The 18,158-nt window shown below is 47.2% G+C and overlaps 2 protein-coding genes across 4 annotated transcripts; one reads left to right on the top strand and one right to left on the bottom strand.

Moving 5' to 3' along the window:
- Nucleotides 1-2,193: 2,193 nt before the first annotated feature.
- On the bottom strand, nucleotides 2,194-10,178 carry TERF2 (telomeric repeat binding factor 2). Its single transcript, XM_082229335.1, has 9 exons — nucleotides 9,945-10,178; nucleotides 8,311-8,525; nucleotides 7,632-7,718; nucleotides 7,112-7,258; nucleotides 6,058-6,443; nucleotides 5,492-5,860; nucleotides 4,759-4,835; nucleotides 3,794-3,852; nucleotides 2,194-3,093 (listed from the first exon to the last, which is right to left on the bottom strand). Exons 1-9 carry the CDS (start codon nucleotides 10,147-10,149, stop codon nucleotides 2,935-2,937), a joined length of 1,704 nt encoding a protein of 567 aa, XP_082085461.1. The 5' UTR covers nucleotides 10,150-10,178; the 3' UTR covers nucleotides 2,194-2,934.
- Nucleotides 10,179-10,211: 33 nt separating this feature from the next.
- Nucleotides 10,212-17,243, top strand: DHODH (dihydroorotate dehydrogenase (quinone)). Of its 3 annotated transcripts, none has more exons than XM_082229350.1 (9): nucleotides 10,212-11,377; nucleotides 12,545-12,757; nucleotides 12,957-13,156; nucleotides 13,305-13,387; nucleotides 13,806-13,993; nucleotides 14,316-14,429; nucleotides 15,024-15,177; nucleotides 15,266-15,425; nucleotides 16,519-17,243. In XM_082229350.1, the coding sequence occupies exons 1-9, from the start codon at nucleotides 11,348-11,350 to the stop codon at nucleotides 16,571-16,573; spliced, it is 1,197 nt and encodes a 398-aa protein (XP_082085476.1). In that variant the 5' UTR covers nucleotides 10,212-11,347; the 3' UTR covers nucleotides 16,574-17,243. The 3 variants fall into 3 exon arrangements, with proteins under 3 accessions (XP_082085476.1, XP_082085475.1, XP_082085477.1); XM_082229349.1 differs by lacking the exon at nucleotides 10,212-11,377 and adding an exon at nucleotides 11,385-12,336; XM_082229351.1 differs by lacking the exons at nucleotides 10,212-11,377; nucleotides 15,266-15,425; nucleotides 16,519-17,243 and adding an exon at nucleotides 11,385-12,336 and having other exon boundaries at nucleotides 15,028-15,163.
- The last annotated feature ends 915 nt before the right edge of the window (nucleotides 17,244-18,158 follow it).

Raw genomic sequence — 18,158 nt, 5'->3', positions numbered from 1 at the left:
TGGAACTCACTCATGACTAAAATCAGATTAGCAATATGTTTATAGAGTTTTATAAAGAGCTATATAACCCAAATAACCCTTTACCTGAAAAAAATTAAGTGAGAAGATGTGTTATCAAACCTTTCATAAAGAAAGCACAACAAAAGATAACATTCTGCAGAAGAAATTGATCAAGCTATTAAAAAATCTGAAATACTGTATACGAGCCCTTGACCCAATGGGCTTGGCAACACATTTTTTTAAAAATACAGAGACCTACTCACACTTTATATTTGTCAACTTTATCCATCTGGCAAGAGCAATCAGGCGCTGATATATAGGCATTGATCCAGAATAACTGTCCTTCTAAAGCCAGGCAGAGATAAAGCACAGGTGTGCTCATACAGGCGAATTACCTTATTGAATCAGGACCAGATTATCTTCTTTTCAATTTTAGTTGCACATTTAAATCTAATAATTAGGAATTTAATCCATACAGACAAAACATACCTCTTGGGCATATCTTGGATCCCATAAGACTGTTCTTTTTGGATTTATGTTCCTTAGAAATTTACAAAGCCTTTGGTGGTCTGGAATGGTGTTATCTCTTAACATTTTGCGGACATGCCTACTAGGCAATCACCTTATTACAGCAATAGCTAAACTCTATTCAAATAATTCAGCTACTCTAAGAATTAATAACATGGACTCCTCAGCGACTGCTATCTGGAGGGGGACAAAAAAGGTTGTCCCTTGTGGCTACTGCTCCTCGTCTTCTCTTTTGAACCATTCGCTAATACCTTACGTCTTAATCCAAATGTAAAAGGATATTCAAGAGAGGGCGAAGAGCATCTATTGACAATGTATGCAGATGATATTGTTGTGATGATGAAAGGCCCTAAGGGGTCAGCCTGTGCATTAAAGGAAGAATGAAAATCTTTTTCTAAAGTGTCAGGCTTAAAAGTAAACATTGGAAAATCAATGATGTTTTTCAGTCTTCCACCACTGATTCAAATACACACATGTCATATTCTTAATACACCTATGTGCTGCTTTGCATCTGAGACTTGGGTGTGCCAATTCTAAAAAACATGAACCATGAATCTAAACTGAATTATCCCATTATTTTAAAAATGAACATGGACATTAAAAAATGGAACAAATTTAACCTTTCCATTTTAGGCTCTATTGCAGCAGTACATATGTTAATTCCCCGTTTTCTGTCTCTTTTTCAGGTCCTCCTTACTTTTCTCCAATGTCCAAATGGCAAACTAAAATTGTTTCATATTTCAAGATAAGTCTTCAAGGTTGCCTATGAAATCTTCTTTTCTTTTCTTTTTTAAATCAAAGTTGTTGGGGTTTACCAAACCTCTCGGTATACCATGATGCGTTCCAACTGAGACAGCAGGCTTTCATGATTATGAAGGATGGTAAGAAATGGATCAATTTGGAAGAAAAACAAATAGCCCTAGGTCTGCTATGTGCTTCATCTTTCAAAAACCTTAAAATTATCACCCAAATGAATAACCCATATTTACAAACTAAATTGAGGATTTGGAAAAAATGGAAGTTGACTCTCCCCAGGTTGTTCACCACTCACTTCTCTGCAGACATATGCCAGTCTGAAAGATGATACTTTAAAAGCTAAAATAAAGAAAAGGGTAAAATTGGGTTATTTCAGACTGTGATTTTTTTTTTTACAGGAGTAAGACCAGTAACTTTAAATGTACTAAAAATGGGAATTAACTTTAAACAAGACTTCAAATTCTACAAATCAAACATTTACTAAAGGATCTGATGGTTAAATTACATGCAACTTCTTTTGAATGATCCAAGGTGCCACTAGGTAATGGAGGTAAGGAAATAGTATCAAAATTTTATGGTTACTTAATACAGAACTAATTTGGGGACTTGTCTAGCCTAAAATCAAAATGGGAACATGATGTAAAAGTAACAATGGAATACTCAATTTGGAAAGGCATATGGATGAAGAAACCCTTTAAAGTCAATGTCTGCAAATATTAAAGAACTTTCACTCAAAATCTTCCACAGATGGTATAGGACTCCATCCCAACATCACATCAACTATAAGCCCCTTATGTTGGTGTGGATGTGACACTAAGGGGACAAATATACATTTATGGTGGACTTGTTCTTGAATACAAGTTGTTTGGTCCCTGGTTCACATAGAACTAACAGCACTAATAAAGAAAACACTCCATAGCTTTTTATTTTAACAATGTTCCAAGGTACAAATAAAAATGTACTATCTAAAGAACTCATCACTTTACCAACTGTAGCAAGGCGGTCTATTGTCCAACACTGGAAATATTTTGTGGTATAAAAACATGTACAACACTGCAATTTCAGCAAAAATTACATTTAGTTTTCAATTAATTCAAGTTGAGGCATAACCTATGGATTTTGGTGCAGTGTGGTGGGATTTTATATAGTATGTTATTAATACTAACTGAAGTAACTTGATTCCACAAGTAAATAAGAATGTTTGCCTATCGCGAGACTATAAGATGATGTCATCCTGTTTGTGGAGAGAATATATCTTATTCTACTGTCTTTTTACTTTAACCTTATTTATAGCATTTGTACTCCAGATGATTATGGCATAATACCAGTTTATTAATATCACAGCAAACCTACAGAGAAAAATATAAGAAAATAAAAAATTGAAATGACGTATTTTTTATACTGTAAAACGTGCACTTTCCATAGCAATTGTTTACACGAGGTTGAATCTGTATTTTCAGTACTGAAAAATAAAAGGAAATAAATGGAGGGAGGGGGAGAGCCTATTGTCAGAAAGCAGAGGGAGAAGCCTCCAGTGATGCTAAGAGATTGTGGCTATCAGCCTGCTGGCCCAATGCAATACACTGCAAAAGTACCTCTGGCCCACCCTGTGTCCACATAGCGTTGGAGCTCAGGCACTTGCCCCCAGGTTCACAAGAGCCCCAGATTCTTCATCGTCCGCCATCGGTCCTTGATCGCCACAGGAGTGCGGTTCTTAAAGGGGAATGCCTGGGAAATGGCTTTCCACCTCCCTTCCCCAAACTTCTTCACGCCTTCCTTAATCCACTGAGACTCCTCTGAAGTCCAGATCTAGAAAGAAGAGGGCATAGGCTCTCATGAGCAACCATCAAGTGCTGCAAAACTTGCCCCTTGTCCCCATGACAGAACGACAGATACCCCACCCTCTGGAAGATGGTTCCATGGCTGTTGCTAACAGAGGATTGCCACTGACATGGGATGTAGCTCAGTAACTCACAGCAGGCAAATATCCAGCCCATATTTCAAGACATTAAACCCAACTTGGTGGAACACTTAGTCCTCCTTCTGCAATATGTGGGTAATAAAAATAAAATTCAGCCACCTTACAGTGTGGTTGAAGAGGCCATCAAAGATAGCAGATATAATGTGCTGAGATTGCCCAGGCTTCTTTGAAACACCTGGGTATCCAAGACCCTTGATTATTTAATTAATTAATTAGGAAAGGCCCCTTAGTCCAGTGGTTGAATATGCAGAAGATCCCAGCCAGCTTCAAACCTGTGACATCTCCAGGTAGAGCTGCGAAAGAGACACCTGGACTGAAACCCTGTAGCACAGACAATACTGAGCTAGACGGACCAGGATTCAGCATATGGCAGCTTTCTATGTTCCCATTAATGGGGATTTCATCAGTTCTTTCATTTGGGAGAGGGGGTCCTCATCAAGTGGCCTCCATTTAGAGGGGTCTTGTCAAGGCAGGCCTATTTCTCCCCACTGGAGTGCTCAGCTCCAGACTGGGTGTAGGCATGGTTACCTTCTTTTTCGAACCAAAGAGGGAAGTGTTGATGCTGCTGCTGCCTTCTTCCTTTGATTCTGAAACACAAATTCATTTACAAACTTTATGGGATGGATGGAACCACTCGGTAAGCTGGTTATTGCTACTGGCTCAGCAGTTGGGAGGTTTTACCACTACTGCACCTCATCAGAAATCCAGGGTAGTGGTCAAATTCCACCCAGCCCTTGGCATGATGTGTAGAGTCAACTACAGTACTGATGGAACTATGTTAGGGTTGCCATAAATCCAGGGCATCCCAGACATGTCCTCTTTTGGGGGGCCAACAGGCCCAATCCAGGGGGATTTTTACATTTTAAAGGACATGTCCGGGGTTGTAGGGAGGGGTTATTTATTCATTTACTGCTTGGCCAACTCTACACACCACTGCTGCCGCCAGCCCAAGCTGGGAAAAGAAGAATGTGGGTGCACTTCCTTCCCTGGCTCAGGCTGTCCTCTTTTTTGCTCTTCAAGATCTGGCAACCCTAAACTATGTGGCAAACAGTCATCCATGTTCACTCACAGTTGCCATCTCATTCTAGCACAGTTCACAAAATGGATCACTTTGTTTTGCAAGATGTTTACCAGGTTTTGAGAGTTTTGCCTTTAGCCAGTATTGCCTAAGCAAGCCTCCTGAAGGACCGCAGTTAACAGTTCTCTTTGCTTGCCATGCTGGCAGTGTTTTCCCCCATATCATTGTGATGTCACTGGGTAATGCAATGTGAGAAGCCATCAAAACTGCACAGGTGCTTTAATTAGAAGAGTGCATGGAGCAACAATTGAGCATCATGCAGAACAAGAAGCCAGCCTGAGGCAAACGGCAATAATTTTGCCAGTGCTGCTGCTGTGCACTTGCGAGTAGGCAGTCCAAATATTTTACTTTTCTGATCCAAGAGCTGTGCCCCCAAATCCCTCTGCATACTGTATACAGGATACTAGCTGCTTACCAAAAAGTTCATCCTCATCACTCCAGACCTCCTTTTCTTCATCCTCATTTAAACAAATTAGTCTCCTCTTTGCTAATCTGAATGGAACAGAGAAACACAGCTGAGGAAGGCCTACCCCATGAAATGGGACTGGACTGAGCTGCATCAATTAATGTCACACACAACCAGGATTACGGAGATGCTGGGTTAAGTATCAGACAAGGAGCGAGGTTACTTTGTCCCAGCAAACACACCACTGCAGAGACCTATGGCAGCTTAAATATGAGCAAATAGCTGGTGGCAGAAACACAAACCCTTATCCTTGGTACAGACGGAAGGAGGGAGGGGGGAGAGAAATAACATTTTCTACCTTCTGTCTGGCAACTGAAGCTAACATTCTAGGCATCTGACAAAGCAGAGTCCGGCGCAGATGTTTCTGCCCCATTAAATTTGTTTAGCAACCTTTAATGGGGCCAGAGACCATATTGTCAATTCTGCTATCTTTGCAATCTGAGTAATAAAAATTAAGACAAGGTATGTGAACCAGATTCTCTCGCAACCTGCTTCTACTAGCTGGGGGAGAAGATGCACAGCGATGCAACCCTACCACTGCAAACCACTTTTGCCTTCCTTGGAGCTTCTGGGCTGAGGCCTAAGGCCTTCTAATGGATTCCTTGCAAAGGTGAAAGTTGCACCAAATGCCTCATGCTATGCCGGTTCCCCAGCAGACCCCACAGCAGTCATAACTTCTTACCTGGGATATCGGGAGGTATCATGAGGCTGGGTGGGTATTTGGGGGTGTGCAGGCCGGACAACCAAAGTTGCCACGGGTCTCTTGGATGGAACTCGGCAGGAAGTTCGGGGGTTCCAGATCTCTGACCCCATAACCAGTGTGCTTATGGACACTGAGCATTCACTGGGGTGCGGCCTGGAGGCAGCACGGTTCTTCTCCGTTTGGCACTCGGCTGCGTGGAAATCAGAAGCCAAACATGGCTTGGGGAAAGTCCAGTCCAACTTGTCCAGTTTTGAAAACTCTTCATCTGCATCTGGGGAATTGGACAGGATCTTGAAAGCATCCCTCAGAGTAGAAAACCCATACGAGCCCATCCTCTTAGGCGAGCATCTGCAAAATAAAGAAACATCAGAAGGTTGCTCCACAAGGTTTGCCAACTTATGTTGCTGACCTCACCCCCAAGACCTTGCTCCCCTGGCAGCAGGTGCAATTTGAGTCTGAGTGCTGAGAGCCAGAAGTTGTATGGCAAAACATCTGCCCAGCATGGCAAAGGGAGTCAAAACTGTAAGAGGCCATAGGCTGCTAACCTGTCAGAGTCACTGGAAACTGCTGAGACAGTGGCAACAGCAACCACAGCAGGCTCTGCAGCTCCACTGGTTTCTTCTTCTGGCTTTGAAGCTGCCTGGCACTCATCAACCACTTTGGCAAGCTCCAAAACAGCTCCCGTTGCCTCCATCAAAGGCCTTTCAACTGTCTCACGGCCTCCCTCCAGAGACTTTGGCTGTTCTTCCACTGTCTTTCTAGGCCCTGCCTCAGGCCGGGGCTCTTCCAAAGTCTCATCAGATCTTCCTACAGATTCAGGTTTATCTGCTGCCACCACCTCTGAGGTTTCTTTCACCATTTCCTCCTTGCTGGCCATTTCCAAAGGATTGAGCCTGGTCTCTATCTGATCATCCGAATCCCTTTTTGCCATCTTAAACAGAGAATGTGAACACAGTTACTAGAGAACACTTCTCAACTTTATTTTCTTTTTTCTAGTTATATACAGCAGCCATGCCCAAGCTGGTGCCCTGAAGATGCTTTACCTACAATTCCCCTAAGCCCCAGTCAGCACAGCCTCATGATGCTGGAGTTGTTGGGAATTGATAGTCCAAAACATTGTCAGGTTACAAGCTTGATATATGTCAAATGTGATACTGGAGCCCTGTGCTGTTCTGCTGTGGGGTACTTTGCTCTTCACAAAAATATTTCCCAAACACATAACAGTTTGGCCAGGGAGGCTTCTGTCTTAAGCCTCAGGTGCTGAATGTACTTTTTTGATCACAGTGTTTAGACGGCAAGAGTTCTGCTGTGGCAATGTGGGTGATATTCAAGTGCTCCAGCAACACACAGAAATATATGAAGAAAGCAAGCTGCCTTATGCCAAGCCAGATCAATGGTTCATATAGTTTCCTATCACCACACATTGAGTGACAGTGGCTCTCCAGGGTTTCAAGCAGGGGACATTCCCAGTCCTACCTAGAGATGCCAGGGATTGAACTTGGGACCTTCTGCATGCAAAGCAGATGTTCAACTACTAAGATATGCTCCCACTACAACATCCCACATCTCAATCAAGCAGCACTCCACACCCTTGCTTACCTCTAAGAGAAAGGGCTCAGAGTCATTCAAGCAGCTTTCTAAATACAGAAGTATTCTCTGCTGGAAAGCTTTATAGGAGAAGTTCCAGATGGCTGGATGAGCGAAGTTTTTTTCTCGGATAATGCTCTGGAACATCGACCTCATTTTCTAAGCAAGGGGAAATGTTTTTCAGTACTTGCAAGCAAATTGCAGCACAGGGCAGAGATAAAAGCAATTTTTGCAGTCATTAGAAGTTTAAACAAAACAAGCCAAGCCACCAGAGCAGTCTAGGTAATGTCAAAAATGCATGAAAGTAATGATGACTAGAGATGTGGACCACAATCTGTAGCAACATGGGCTGCTTGTGGATGCAATTTTTCTCATTGCGTAAGGGGGACAATAAACTCTCAAGTATTTAAGACACTCACTGAATTGGAGAATGTGGGAAGGACAAACCATGATTCTGCTTTGCAGTGAAATGACTCTATAAGAGGCACATTTCAACAACAGCGACATGAACTCATACCTGCTGAAAGCTCACCTGGGAACTTGGGTCCTTTGACATGTGTTTCCTCAAGATCTTGCTGGCTTGTTCATATTCTTTGTTTTTTAGACAGGTTATAACAGCCTGGAGAAGAAAGACAAAATAATGGTTTGCAAGGAAGAGTTTGGGGGAATGTTCCTAATCTAAGAAGATACTGTTCGAGAGATATCCCTCTGGCAGTTTTCTAGATCTGCTTCACATTTTCAACCCAGTGTGTTTTCATTGTGTAATATTAGACCACTTATTAAAGAATTTAAAAAAAATTCAAGTAAGGCAAGTTACTTTAAAGTCTGTAGGCTAACAACATTGAAATAATGTATGCCTCAGGAGAGTCAAGAAGCCAGCTTTTCCTGGATTGCCCCCGAAGGAAACAAGTTTTCAAAACATGCTGAGTTCCAATAAACTCAGGCACTCTGAGGAGACATTTCTCTCTCATTTCATCCCAGCATATAGGAATCTTGCCTCCTTGCTTCTATTAACTTTTGTGAACTTATTTAAAAGTCCAATTTAAGCATGGAGAAAAACAGGCAAGAGTTCATCCTGGCATTGAATTAGCACCTTAATTAAACCCTTTCTTAAATATACTGCATTTTGAAACTTAAGACAGCTGTCCTCATACTAACTACGCTGAGAAACAGTAATCAGTGCCTACAGAAGAGGAAATGCTAACACTTACTGCTTCCTTTATTTTTTTTCTTATTTCTTCTATTATATCAATGTCTATGTCCAATTCATTCTTCATCTTATCCAAAAGAACAAGGGCATATTCAAGAGGTGTTAACTTGGTCTTGGTATCAATGGTCCAATCTTCTTCAATCCTAGACAGAAGCTGGATAATCCGCAGCTGAATGCCAATGTGTTTCTCTAGCACTAGGGGCCTTGCAAGCACAGCTGAAGAAGAACAAGACAGTCAAAACAGCCACTAAGCAAAATCAGATAGTTCAGCAAACCAGGTGTAACGAGGTTTGGGCCAGGGCACCAAAGCCCTGTCCCATATCTTGTATCCTTCGCCATATACAGACAGACAGCTTCATCCCAACATGCCCTTTGGCTCAGGAGTCACTTTGCATTTGCTTGTTTTTTTGTGTGTGATCTACAATATCCTTTAGTATCTATATATACACAAACACACACTTTTTTTTTTTTAGTGTCTTAATCTTTGTGGTGAGTGATCTTGCTGGCGCTCCCATTTTGTGGGGCAGAAATGCAGTATGTACAGATTTTATTTATAATAATATTTTTTATTTATACCCTGCCCTCCCCAGCCAAGGCCGGGCTCAGGGCAGCTAACAAGCAATAATAAAAACAAGTTGAATGATTACAACTTAAAAACAAAATTAAAATACAACATTAAAATATTGAAACATTAAAATATTTATAGACACACGGAAGTAATTACTGTAAGAAAATGAATGGTAAAGTACAGTAGTTGAGTTTCTTAGAACTACACTCCAAAGGTGCTAGATTAAACTCAATCTCTTAATACACACATCAACATTATCCAATTTGAAATAGATTTCAAGAGGGCTCTGAAGTTTTCAGGTACTTAGGAGGCTAAAGGCAGCGGCGGGGGGGGGGATCCTAACCCTTCTCCTGACCATCTGTGATGGGCTTTAGGAAGCATTCATTTAAGGGGGGGTGCATGTATCCTAACCATCTTCCTGAGAATCACAGCTGGCTGTTTTCAGACCTTCCTTCTGGGTTCTGTGCTGTTGGTTAGTTGTACTTTGTGCATTTTCTTTAAAAATCATTATTGGATGGATTCCCCCCCAAATTGATTTTAGAACTTTGAATTTATTGTTATTCACACTTTTATACTGTATTTTATGCTGTTTTTTGTTGTATCACAATTGTTTTAAATTTGTTAGCCACCCTGAGCCCGGTTTTCTGAACTGGGAAGGACGGGGTATAAATAAAAATTTATTATTATTTCCCTTAATTTCTAAAGGCAAATGACAAACGTTCCAGGGACACAGGCTGTATTATATTTTAAGTTGCTTTAGGTTCATTCTTTCTTAAATGAAAACACCTAATGACTATTAAATGTAATATATAAATGTAAATAAGTAACAGTGACATAAGTAGAACCAGGGCTATTACGTGACATATTTTAATGTTTGATGTTTTAGTATGTTCTGATATGTGCTGTGAGCCGGCCAGAGTGGCTGAGGAAACCCAGCCAGATGGGCGGGGTATAACTAATAAAATTATTATTAGTTATTTACACTCACGTTCCTTAGCAGGAAATAGCTTTACCCAGCGAGAATGTTCCCCAAATGCCCCTTTCGTAAAACAAACTGGTCTCCCTACCGTATATGACGTCCCGCAGCTGGCGAAAGTCCTGGCTGCGGCCGGCCCGGAAAGCCTGAAGGGCCCGGTGGGCGTAGAAGAGGATGGTCCACCGGTTCACCGCCTCCTCCAAGGCCTTTTCGCGAGCCTCCGCGGCTCCTTCGGGCGACGCAGCAAGAGACGCTCCACGGCCACCGCCCGCCATCTTCCCTCTCCCGCGCGCCATCCCGCCGGGAAGGGGGCGTTGGCGTAAGTGACGACGTAGTCGGTGGGCGGGACAGGAGCGGGGAGCGCGGAGGGCAGCGCTGGCTCTGAGCCTGGGACCCTGTAGTCTCAGCACCGTCTCGGTCCCAGCGGGGCGATCTCTGCTCGCTCCTCTGCCTGGAGGCCCACAAAGTGCAGAGGGTGGAAAGGAAGGCTATGGGCAGCTCGCCCTCCGCCGCGGCGCTGCTTGCCCAGGGAAATCAAGGGGGCAGCCGGGCAGGTTCTAACAGACAGTGGCAGAGAAAGCGGACTTGGGGAGGATAGAGGACGGAGCACGAGGGCCGAGACCGGGACACTGTCTCTGGCAGGGGGTTTCTAGGGTGATGGTTGCTGCTTGCAGCTGCGCTGCACGTGCGAAGTCACCAGAGGGAGGGATCAAGATGCCCCGACGGCTGGGGGTGGGATCATCTGCAGCAGTTGCCAGATGCTCCCGCGTTGTCTCTTGTGCCTCTTCAGCCAATCAAAGGGAGCTGCTGTTTCTCCCTCTCTGGTTTCATGCTGGCCAACTCCCTTCACGCCTGTCCGGCCTGCCTCGCCCCTTCCAGGAAGGCGCCCTACGCCTCTGTCTCGGGCAGCCTGGGGAACAGGGGTCCCGGAGATCGGTCCTGCTTGGTTGGCTGGAGGAAGGGACTTGGAGATGATGGCGGTGGGGTAAAGCCCCACCTGCGATTTCTGGGTTGAGAGACGGGTTGTATATGGGGCTGGGGTCCATAAGGACTTTTTCGGGCAGCCCATAATATTTCTTCCGTTGTTGATATCATTTTCTTTTCATATCACTCTGCGAAGTCTTAGCACCCGACACAACATTGCGAAAAAAAGATGGGCAACTATTCAAACTGGACCAAAGAGAGCGAAGCTGCATTAAAAGGGTTTTATTTTGCATGGGAAATGCGAGCGGTTTTTAAATACTATAAAACGCAACTTTTCGGTATGCACACGGCTTTCGGCTGCCCCTGAGCGCTCGATCTGCAGCCCTGCTGGGATCATTTCGGGGGGGAAGGCAGAATCTAATCGAGGCTGCCCCTAAACTCGGGAATTGAGAGATTATAAAAGAAGACGGAAGTTTTGCCTCTTGTCTGTTTATAGTGCAGCGCGCTTTGTAGCTCAGTTTCCGGCTCTCTGCCGGAAGTGGAGCCCATGTGCACCCTCCTTTTGCTGCCATGGCGGGAGCTGCGGGCGCGTCGCTCTGGGTGAGGAAGGTCGCACAGCGGGCGGGCGCTGGGCTCAAGGGTGGGCCGTAGCTTCGTGCCAGAGCAGGCATTTTGCAGGTCGAGGTACCCTGTGAAGAAAGAGCCTTTGCTCTGCCGGGGAGAGTCTGGAGGGAGGCCCGCCTTTGCCAGACAGCGCAGGCGATACTCGGTGGGCAACTTATTTGCCTCCCGCAGTGCTCTGCGCGCGCGCACCCACCTAGCCACCCGTGTTGCTGGTTTGAAGCAACCAATGGGGAAATGCGGAGTGGATTCTTCTGTCTTGATGCGCTGTAGGAAGATATGCAGTCTTGCAGCTGTGGTTGCCCAGAAATAGGATACCAGCCTCCAGTTCAAGGGGAAAGTTGCAACTCCTTCACTACCTATGAAAGCGCTTAACTCCTCTTACTGCTAGAAAGGGACTAAGCGAAGTTTGCAGGGCAGGTATCATGCCTTCGAGAGAGGAAGGAGCCGATGCCAGTCAGAGCAAGCAGCCCTGACCTAGGTGGTCCAAAAATCTGTCGGGGGGTGGGGGGGGGAAGCAGCTCCTTGCCGTTCCTTAGTGAACCGTGCAGCTTGAACGTAGTTGCTGGGAGGGCTCCAGTGGCCAGCTGTGAGAGCAAACCGTGTGTTGCTCCTTTGGGGTAGGCTGGAGCAACAGCCAAGGTAAGCAGAGGTTGGGCCAGTGCAGCTTTTGCTGAGCAGCAATGGTTCTCGTGCCTGCCATGCAGCTGCTGAAGGGCTTGAGGCAGATTCCTCTACCAAAAGGCCTCCAGTCAGATCCGGCCAGTCATTGCCAGGAACCAGTAGTAATTGGAAGCTATGCCTTCCTTGTGTTTCGGCATCTGAAATCCTCCCCCTTTGCCATCCCAGGTAGTACCAGCAGCTCTTCAACAGGATTCCTGCTGCGTTTAGCCCTTTCAGAGTGCCCCATATGGACCAGCTGCTTTCTCAGTTTTAGGGTCAGTATTTATCCCAACTGGGGTGATGAGGCAGGGTAGCTTGGCCAGGTCTAGCCAAAGCCAACTTGGGCTTTAACCCAGATATTCCAGACAGAGTTCTGTGGGTGTGCTAGGGTGGAGCAGGGTGGTAGACCTTCCTCCTCCCGTTCTCCAGGGGTTGGGTGGGCTGTAGGCTTGGGGCTGTATCTCACTCTCTTTGCTCTCCCAGCGACGCTTTAAGGAGGCAACAGTGATTCTCGGTGGGGGCAGCCTGATCTTCACCTCATACCTGGTGGTCAAGGGAGATGAGCACTTCTACGCTGCGCAGCTGATGCCACTCCTGCAGAGAGTGGTGGGCCCTGAGACAGCCCACAGGCTGGCTGTGCGCTTTGTGGCTCTGGGGATCCTGCCCTGCTCAAGCCAAGCTGACTCGGATGCATTGGTGAGTAACCTATGCAGGTGACTGGCGGCCAGAGGCTGCTGTGCTCCTGCTTTGGGCCCTGCCTCTCATCCTACTGCTCCCAATCCCTTCCTGTGGGCCTGGCATGCCCTCTCTCTCCTGGGACAGGATGGGGCCTTGCCTGTCTCTTCTGCTGCCCAAGGCTTTCTGCTGGTTAACAGGTGCTTAATTGGCTTCCCAGGCAGTGGAAGTCTTTGGGCGCCGGTTTCGGAACCCTCTTGGCCTGGCTGCTGGTTTTGACAAGCATGGAGAGGCTGTAGATGGACTCTACAAGATGGGATTTGGCTTTGTGGAGGTGGGGAGTGTCACCCCAGAGCCCCAAGAGGGGAACCCCAGGCCCCGCGTCTTCCGGCTGCCAGAGGACCAGGCCATTATTAACAGGTAGGAGGCTGGAACAGAGGTGGGTGGCGAGGGTGAGCCTTTGACAAGCCTCTCCTGCAGTGGAGGAGGAGGTGATGCATTGGGGAAGAGAGGGGTGGTGGTATTCACCTGAGCTGTGTCCACCTGAGCTGTGTCCACCACTTTCTAGGTATGGGTTCAACAGCCACGGGCATGCAGTGGTGGAGCACAGACTTCGAGCCCGACAAGAAACTCAGCGTCAGCTCAGCTCAGGTGAGGTGGCTTGTGTCCTCCCTGCCCATGAGCCATGGAAAATCCCGGCCCCCTTCTTCCCCCCACCCAATTGCTGCTGTGCTAGTACATGCTTGTGGCAGTCAGATCTGGAGAGGAGCTTTCAGGGAACGTAAAGAGTGGCAAGGAGCAAATAATGTTGCAGTTGATTAGTGGAGGATTTCTGGATCCTGCCCTGAACCCTTCCCAGAGCAACTCTGGTCAGGAGCAGTGCCTGCCTGAGTGCCAGTGGCTGCTTCCTTTTGCCCAGCCCTAACAGGCCCACCGTGGCCCTGTGCTCTCCCTGGGGAAATCTCTTATGTGTCTGCCCCCTCATCAGGGATTCCTCACGTAGTAGTCATCTTTGCTCTGGCCCTCCCTGTCTGACTGGCTTCTGTTTGTGCATCCTCTCCCTTCCTAGCGGGGATGCCTCTTGGAATAAATCTTGGCAAGAACAAGGCCTCTGCAGATGCAGCAGCTGACTACGTGGCAGGTGTGCGTGTGCTGGGCCCCCTGGCTGATTACCTGGTGGTGAATGTTTCCAGCCCCAACACGCCGGGACTGCGGGCCCTTCAAGGCAAAGCGGAGCTGCGCCTCCTGTTGGCCAAGGTGGGTCTCTTGCCCAAGAGCATTACCTGTCCTCTCGGTCCCCTCCAGGAGAACCTTGTATAAGTGCGGCAGCCTTGCCTCCAGATGTTGGTGGTGGACCAACAGGAGGCTGCTTCTATCTCGCCCTCCTTCCATACCTGCCCTTTGGACCCTGCTGTTGAGCCTCTGCTGCTCTGCAGAGCTCCGCTTCTGTCCCTAGTTCATAGCAGGGGCAGTTCCCCTCTCCTAGGTGTGTTGTGCTGCGCTCCATGGCTTGTAATAATGTGCCCTTCTGAGCAGTGTGAACGTGATCTATGGCCAACGGCTGTGTGCTTCTTGGCAGGTGCTGGCTGAGAGGGACGCCTTGGCATGCAAGCACAAGCCGGCTGTACTGGTGAAAATTGCTCCAGATCTCACGGCCCAAGACAAGCAGGACATTGCTAGTGTCGTCTCTGAGGTGATGCAGGGGTGGGTGGGCAGGAGTGGTTCTGTCTGGCTGCTGCCTCAATTATTCCTGGTTGGTTTGGCCTTTTATGTCTTGTTCTAGAGCAGCTCCCTTAAGAGATTACCTTGCCCCATGTGGGCCTCTTTGATCACTTCCATCTGTGGAACTTGCACTTTTACACCTGCTGCTCTGCACTCCTCGCAAGAGCAATCTTGTGAACATAGCAGCACTTGGAACTCCCTGCCTCTTGATACTGGGCAGGCACCCTCACCATATTGCATTTGGCAAGCATACCCAGACATGTAATTTAGTCACCTATATCGGCTTTAAATATTTATTGAATTTATCGTTTTTTTTTAATTGAGGTGGCTTTACATACCTTTGCTTTTAGTGAACTGTGGATTTCAGCTGTGATTTAGCTTAAGCTATATTTGTATGCTACTTGGGAGATATATAGATCTTTCATCAAGTGGTCTTATGAATTTCCTTTAAATAAAAGTGAGAATGGGGTAGGGCTAGACTTTCAGGGCCACTGCTGTGGGAAGGAGGGCAGCGCATAGGAGGAGGCTGTGGCTCTGAGGCTTGACTGGGCTCCCTTTTTCCCAGTTAGGCGTTGATGGACTGGTGGTCACCAACACCACTGTGAGCCGCCCCAGCACCTTGCGTGCAGCTCTTCGTGGGGAGGCTGGGGGTCTAAGCGGAGCTCCCCTGCGAGAGCTCTCCACTCAGCTGGTCAGCGAGATGTACTCTCTCACCCAAGGTAAGGAGACGGGCTGGAGGGAGGGAGGGGATGTAGGTGGGAGGGACTCCAGAACTCCTCCCACTAGCAGCCTCTTCTTGCCCCCCAGGACGGGTCCCCATCATTGGTGTAGGTGGAGTCTCCAGCGGGCAAGATGCCTTGGACAAGATCCGCGCAGGGGCCTCCTTGGTGCAGATGTACACTGCACTTACCTACCGTGGGCCACCAGTGGTGGGTGTTGTGAAACAGGAGCTGGAGGCTCTGTTAAGGTGAGTAACAGGCGGGGCCCAGCTCCCAGCTTCTTGATGGCCCAAACTCTCTCTCTGTGTGTGTGTGTGTGTGTGTGTGTGTGTGTGAGAGAGAGAGAGAGAGAGAGAGAGAGAGAGAGAGAGAGAAAGGGGTGCACCTAATGGACCCTCAATCCAGCTGTGTTTTGCAGATACATTATGATGTTACTTCAGATTCAAGCAAAGTTGTGCTGATTAGAAAGCACAGCAGAATGAGATTGCTGCCAGCATGAGATTAGGCTGTAGAGGGAGCTGAGCAGACCACAAAACTGTCTGTCTCCCACCTAGGTTGTCATGCTGGGCTCCTTATTGCATGTATGCTCTCCATTTACACTGCAAGAAGCTGATCCCTGCTACTCTTTACATCTGCTTCAAGTATCTTGTCCTCCTTGCTTGATGTTCTGTGTCTCTCGCTCTGCCTCTTACACCCATTTCTTCTCTTCCTCCCACATTCTGCTTGCCAGCCGGCCTGTCTTTCCTCCAGATCTGCTTCCTAGCCCCTGGCACATCTCCTCTTGGAAGCCCCTGCTGCAGCCTATTCTTCCACCTATCCCTTCTCTCCAGTCTCAAACTACCTTCCACTTCCACCAAGACAAATTACCTCATCTCCACTACAGTTCCTTTGTGTCATTTTGTGGTCTGTGGAGCCTTGGCAGCTTTGCAGCAGTTGATGTCTGGGACAACAGTAGTCCCAAAACAAGTAAAACAGACCTTGCTTTCTATTCTTTATACCTGTGCATCTGTTGTCTTATCCAAACAATCAAATATGTACTACGTAGAGGATAAAGTGGTCTTGATCCTGTGGGTATTTCACATCCTTGGTTTCCTGTGACTCGCCTGCAGGTCACAAGTCCCCTCCCCACAATGTACAAGGATCTGCTCTACAGGCATAAGCTTTTCTGGTTACCTTTTGTAGTTGGGGAGGGAGATGGGGACCCAAGTGGGGAGCTGGTATCTTAAGCAAATATGGACTTTGCTTGGGTTGAGGTTTTATCTTTCTAGGCGCCAAGTAGACTACAGGGCCAGAGACAGCTAGCTGGTCTACTCACTCTGTGCTGTTTTCTCCTGTGTGCAGGGAGCAAGGATTCCAGAGTGTGCAGGATGCTGTGGGTGCAGATCATGGCCTCTGAGGACTCCTGACGTGGGCTTAGTGTGACAGCAGGCACTCTGTGGGCACAGAGATGCTTGTTTGCCCAGGTCACCGTGGTAGCATCCAGCATGTTTCTGCTTGTAGTCCTGCTGGCCCCCTCATCTTCCCCTACATGAGGGCAGGGGCGCTTCCATCAAGATCAGCTGGGTCCATTGTTTTGCCAGCAAGGAACAAAAAAGTGCCTCCCTTAAGAGCTTCACAGTGTACTTCTTAATGCAAACTTTTGCAGTCCTGCAGGTACTAAGGGTCCCTGGAACAGGATGAGCAAACATTGACACAAGTCAAGTAGGCCAGGCTCAGGCTGGCTTCTTTCATCAGAAACTATCAAGTAACACAGAGGATCAGGATCTGTGTGTATCCTCAGCCAGGACAAAGTGAAGGAATTCCCCTCATCTGCTGAGACCCAACAGTCAGGTCTGCAGTGTAATTCAGTCCCTCTCAGATGGGATTAAGTAAAATGGGAGTATGGCAGAAATATTTTCTGTTTCATCCCAGAGCCCCACTCTTGATCTTAGGACGCTGAAGAGGATGGGGGCACGATCAGCATTGCTCTGAGGGGCTGTGGGATTTTGTTCCCTGCCTTGCCTTTGGCAGGAGGTGGATCTTTTTCTGGGTGGTCTTTCAATAAAGCTTTTGTTTATTTGTTTAAACTTGTTATTTTTATTTAATATTTTTTTAATGTTTTTATTTATTTATTACAATGCCATATGACAAGTGCATTTCACTTGTTTTATGATGGAGATCAGCATGCAAAAGGTTAAAAAACATTGCCAATGGTGGGTGGGACTTCTCTTTAATTATTAAAAGTAAATCTAAAGGAGAGCATATTTTTTCACTTCTACGGTCAGGCACAGGCACCTCCCAAGGGTAGAGGTTCTCTCATGGAGAAGGCCCCTGCAGCTGCCCTCGGACCCGTGGCTTGAGGAAGAGGTGCCAGCTCCGGGGGTAAATCTGCAGAGTCCTGAGAGCTCTGGTGAGGGGAGAGGGGCATCTTTTGAAGACCCAGTTTGTTTGTCTTTCGGTGGTAAGGGGGTTGTGCCCTGGCACCCAATGCAGGCTTTGCAGCAGTGACTGGGAGGTTATCCTAGGAATTGCACCCATGCAGAATAAAAGGGAGGCAGCTGGACGCAAAAGGCGTCAGCCCAAGGAGTGACTCGCAAGGCCTCGAACAGCATAAGTTACCCCACCAGACTCTCCAGCTGCGGGAAGAGGGGCTGATTTGGCTCTGACGTAGGAAGGGCGGGAGGAGGCGGACCCGGAGAAGCCCCGCCCCCGGTCCAAGAGGCTCGTCTGTCGCCGGGGCAACGGGTTATGTCACCCCAGACATAAGAAAGGGTAAGAGCGGCCCTTCTGGTGCGCGGGATTTTTGGGCTCCTGAAAACCCATCCGGCTGCAATCCGAGCCGCTTTGGGTAGAGAGCGCGGGACTCGCGTTTGCCCCTCTGTTGGCTGCAAGTCTCCTAGACCCGCAGTCTTCAACCTTTTCAGTCTCCGGATCCGCCTTTAACCAAACATGCATTTGGGGACCAATCTTGTAATCATTTACCACATATTTGCATAGCGGTT

The sequence above is a fragment of the Podarcis vaucheri genome (genome assembly GCF_965113315.1).
Source record: "Podarcis vaucheri genome assembly, chromosome: 7".
In the NCBI taxonomy this organism is placed as follows: Eukaryota; Metazoa; Chordata; class Lepidosauria; order Squamata; family Lacertidae; genus Podarcis; species Podarcis vaucheri.
Note: the sequence above shows the minus strand (reverse complement) of the source record. Positions and strands in the feature narration are given on the sequence as shown.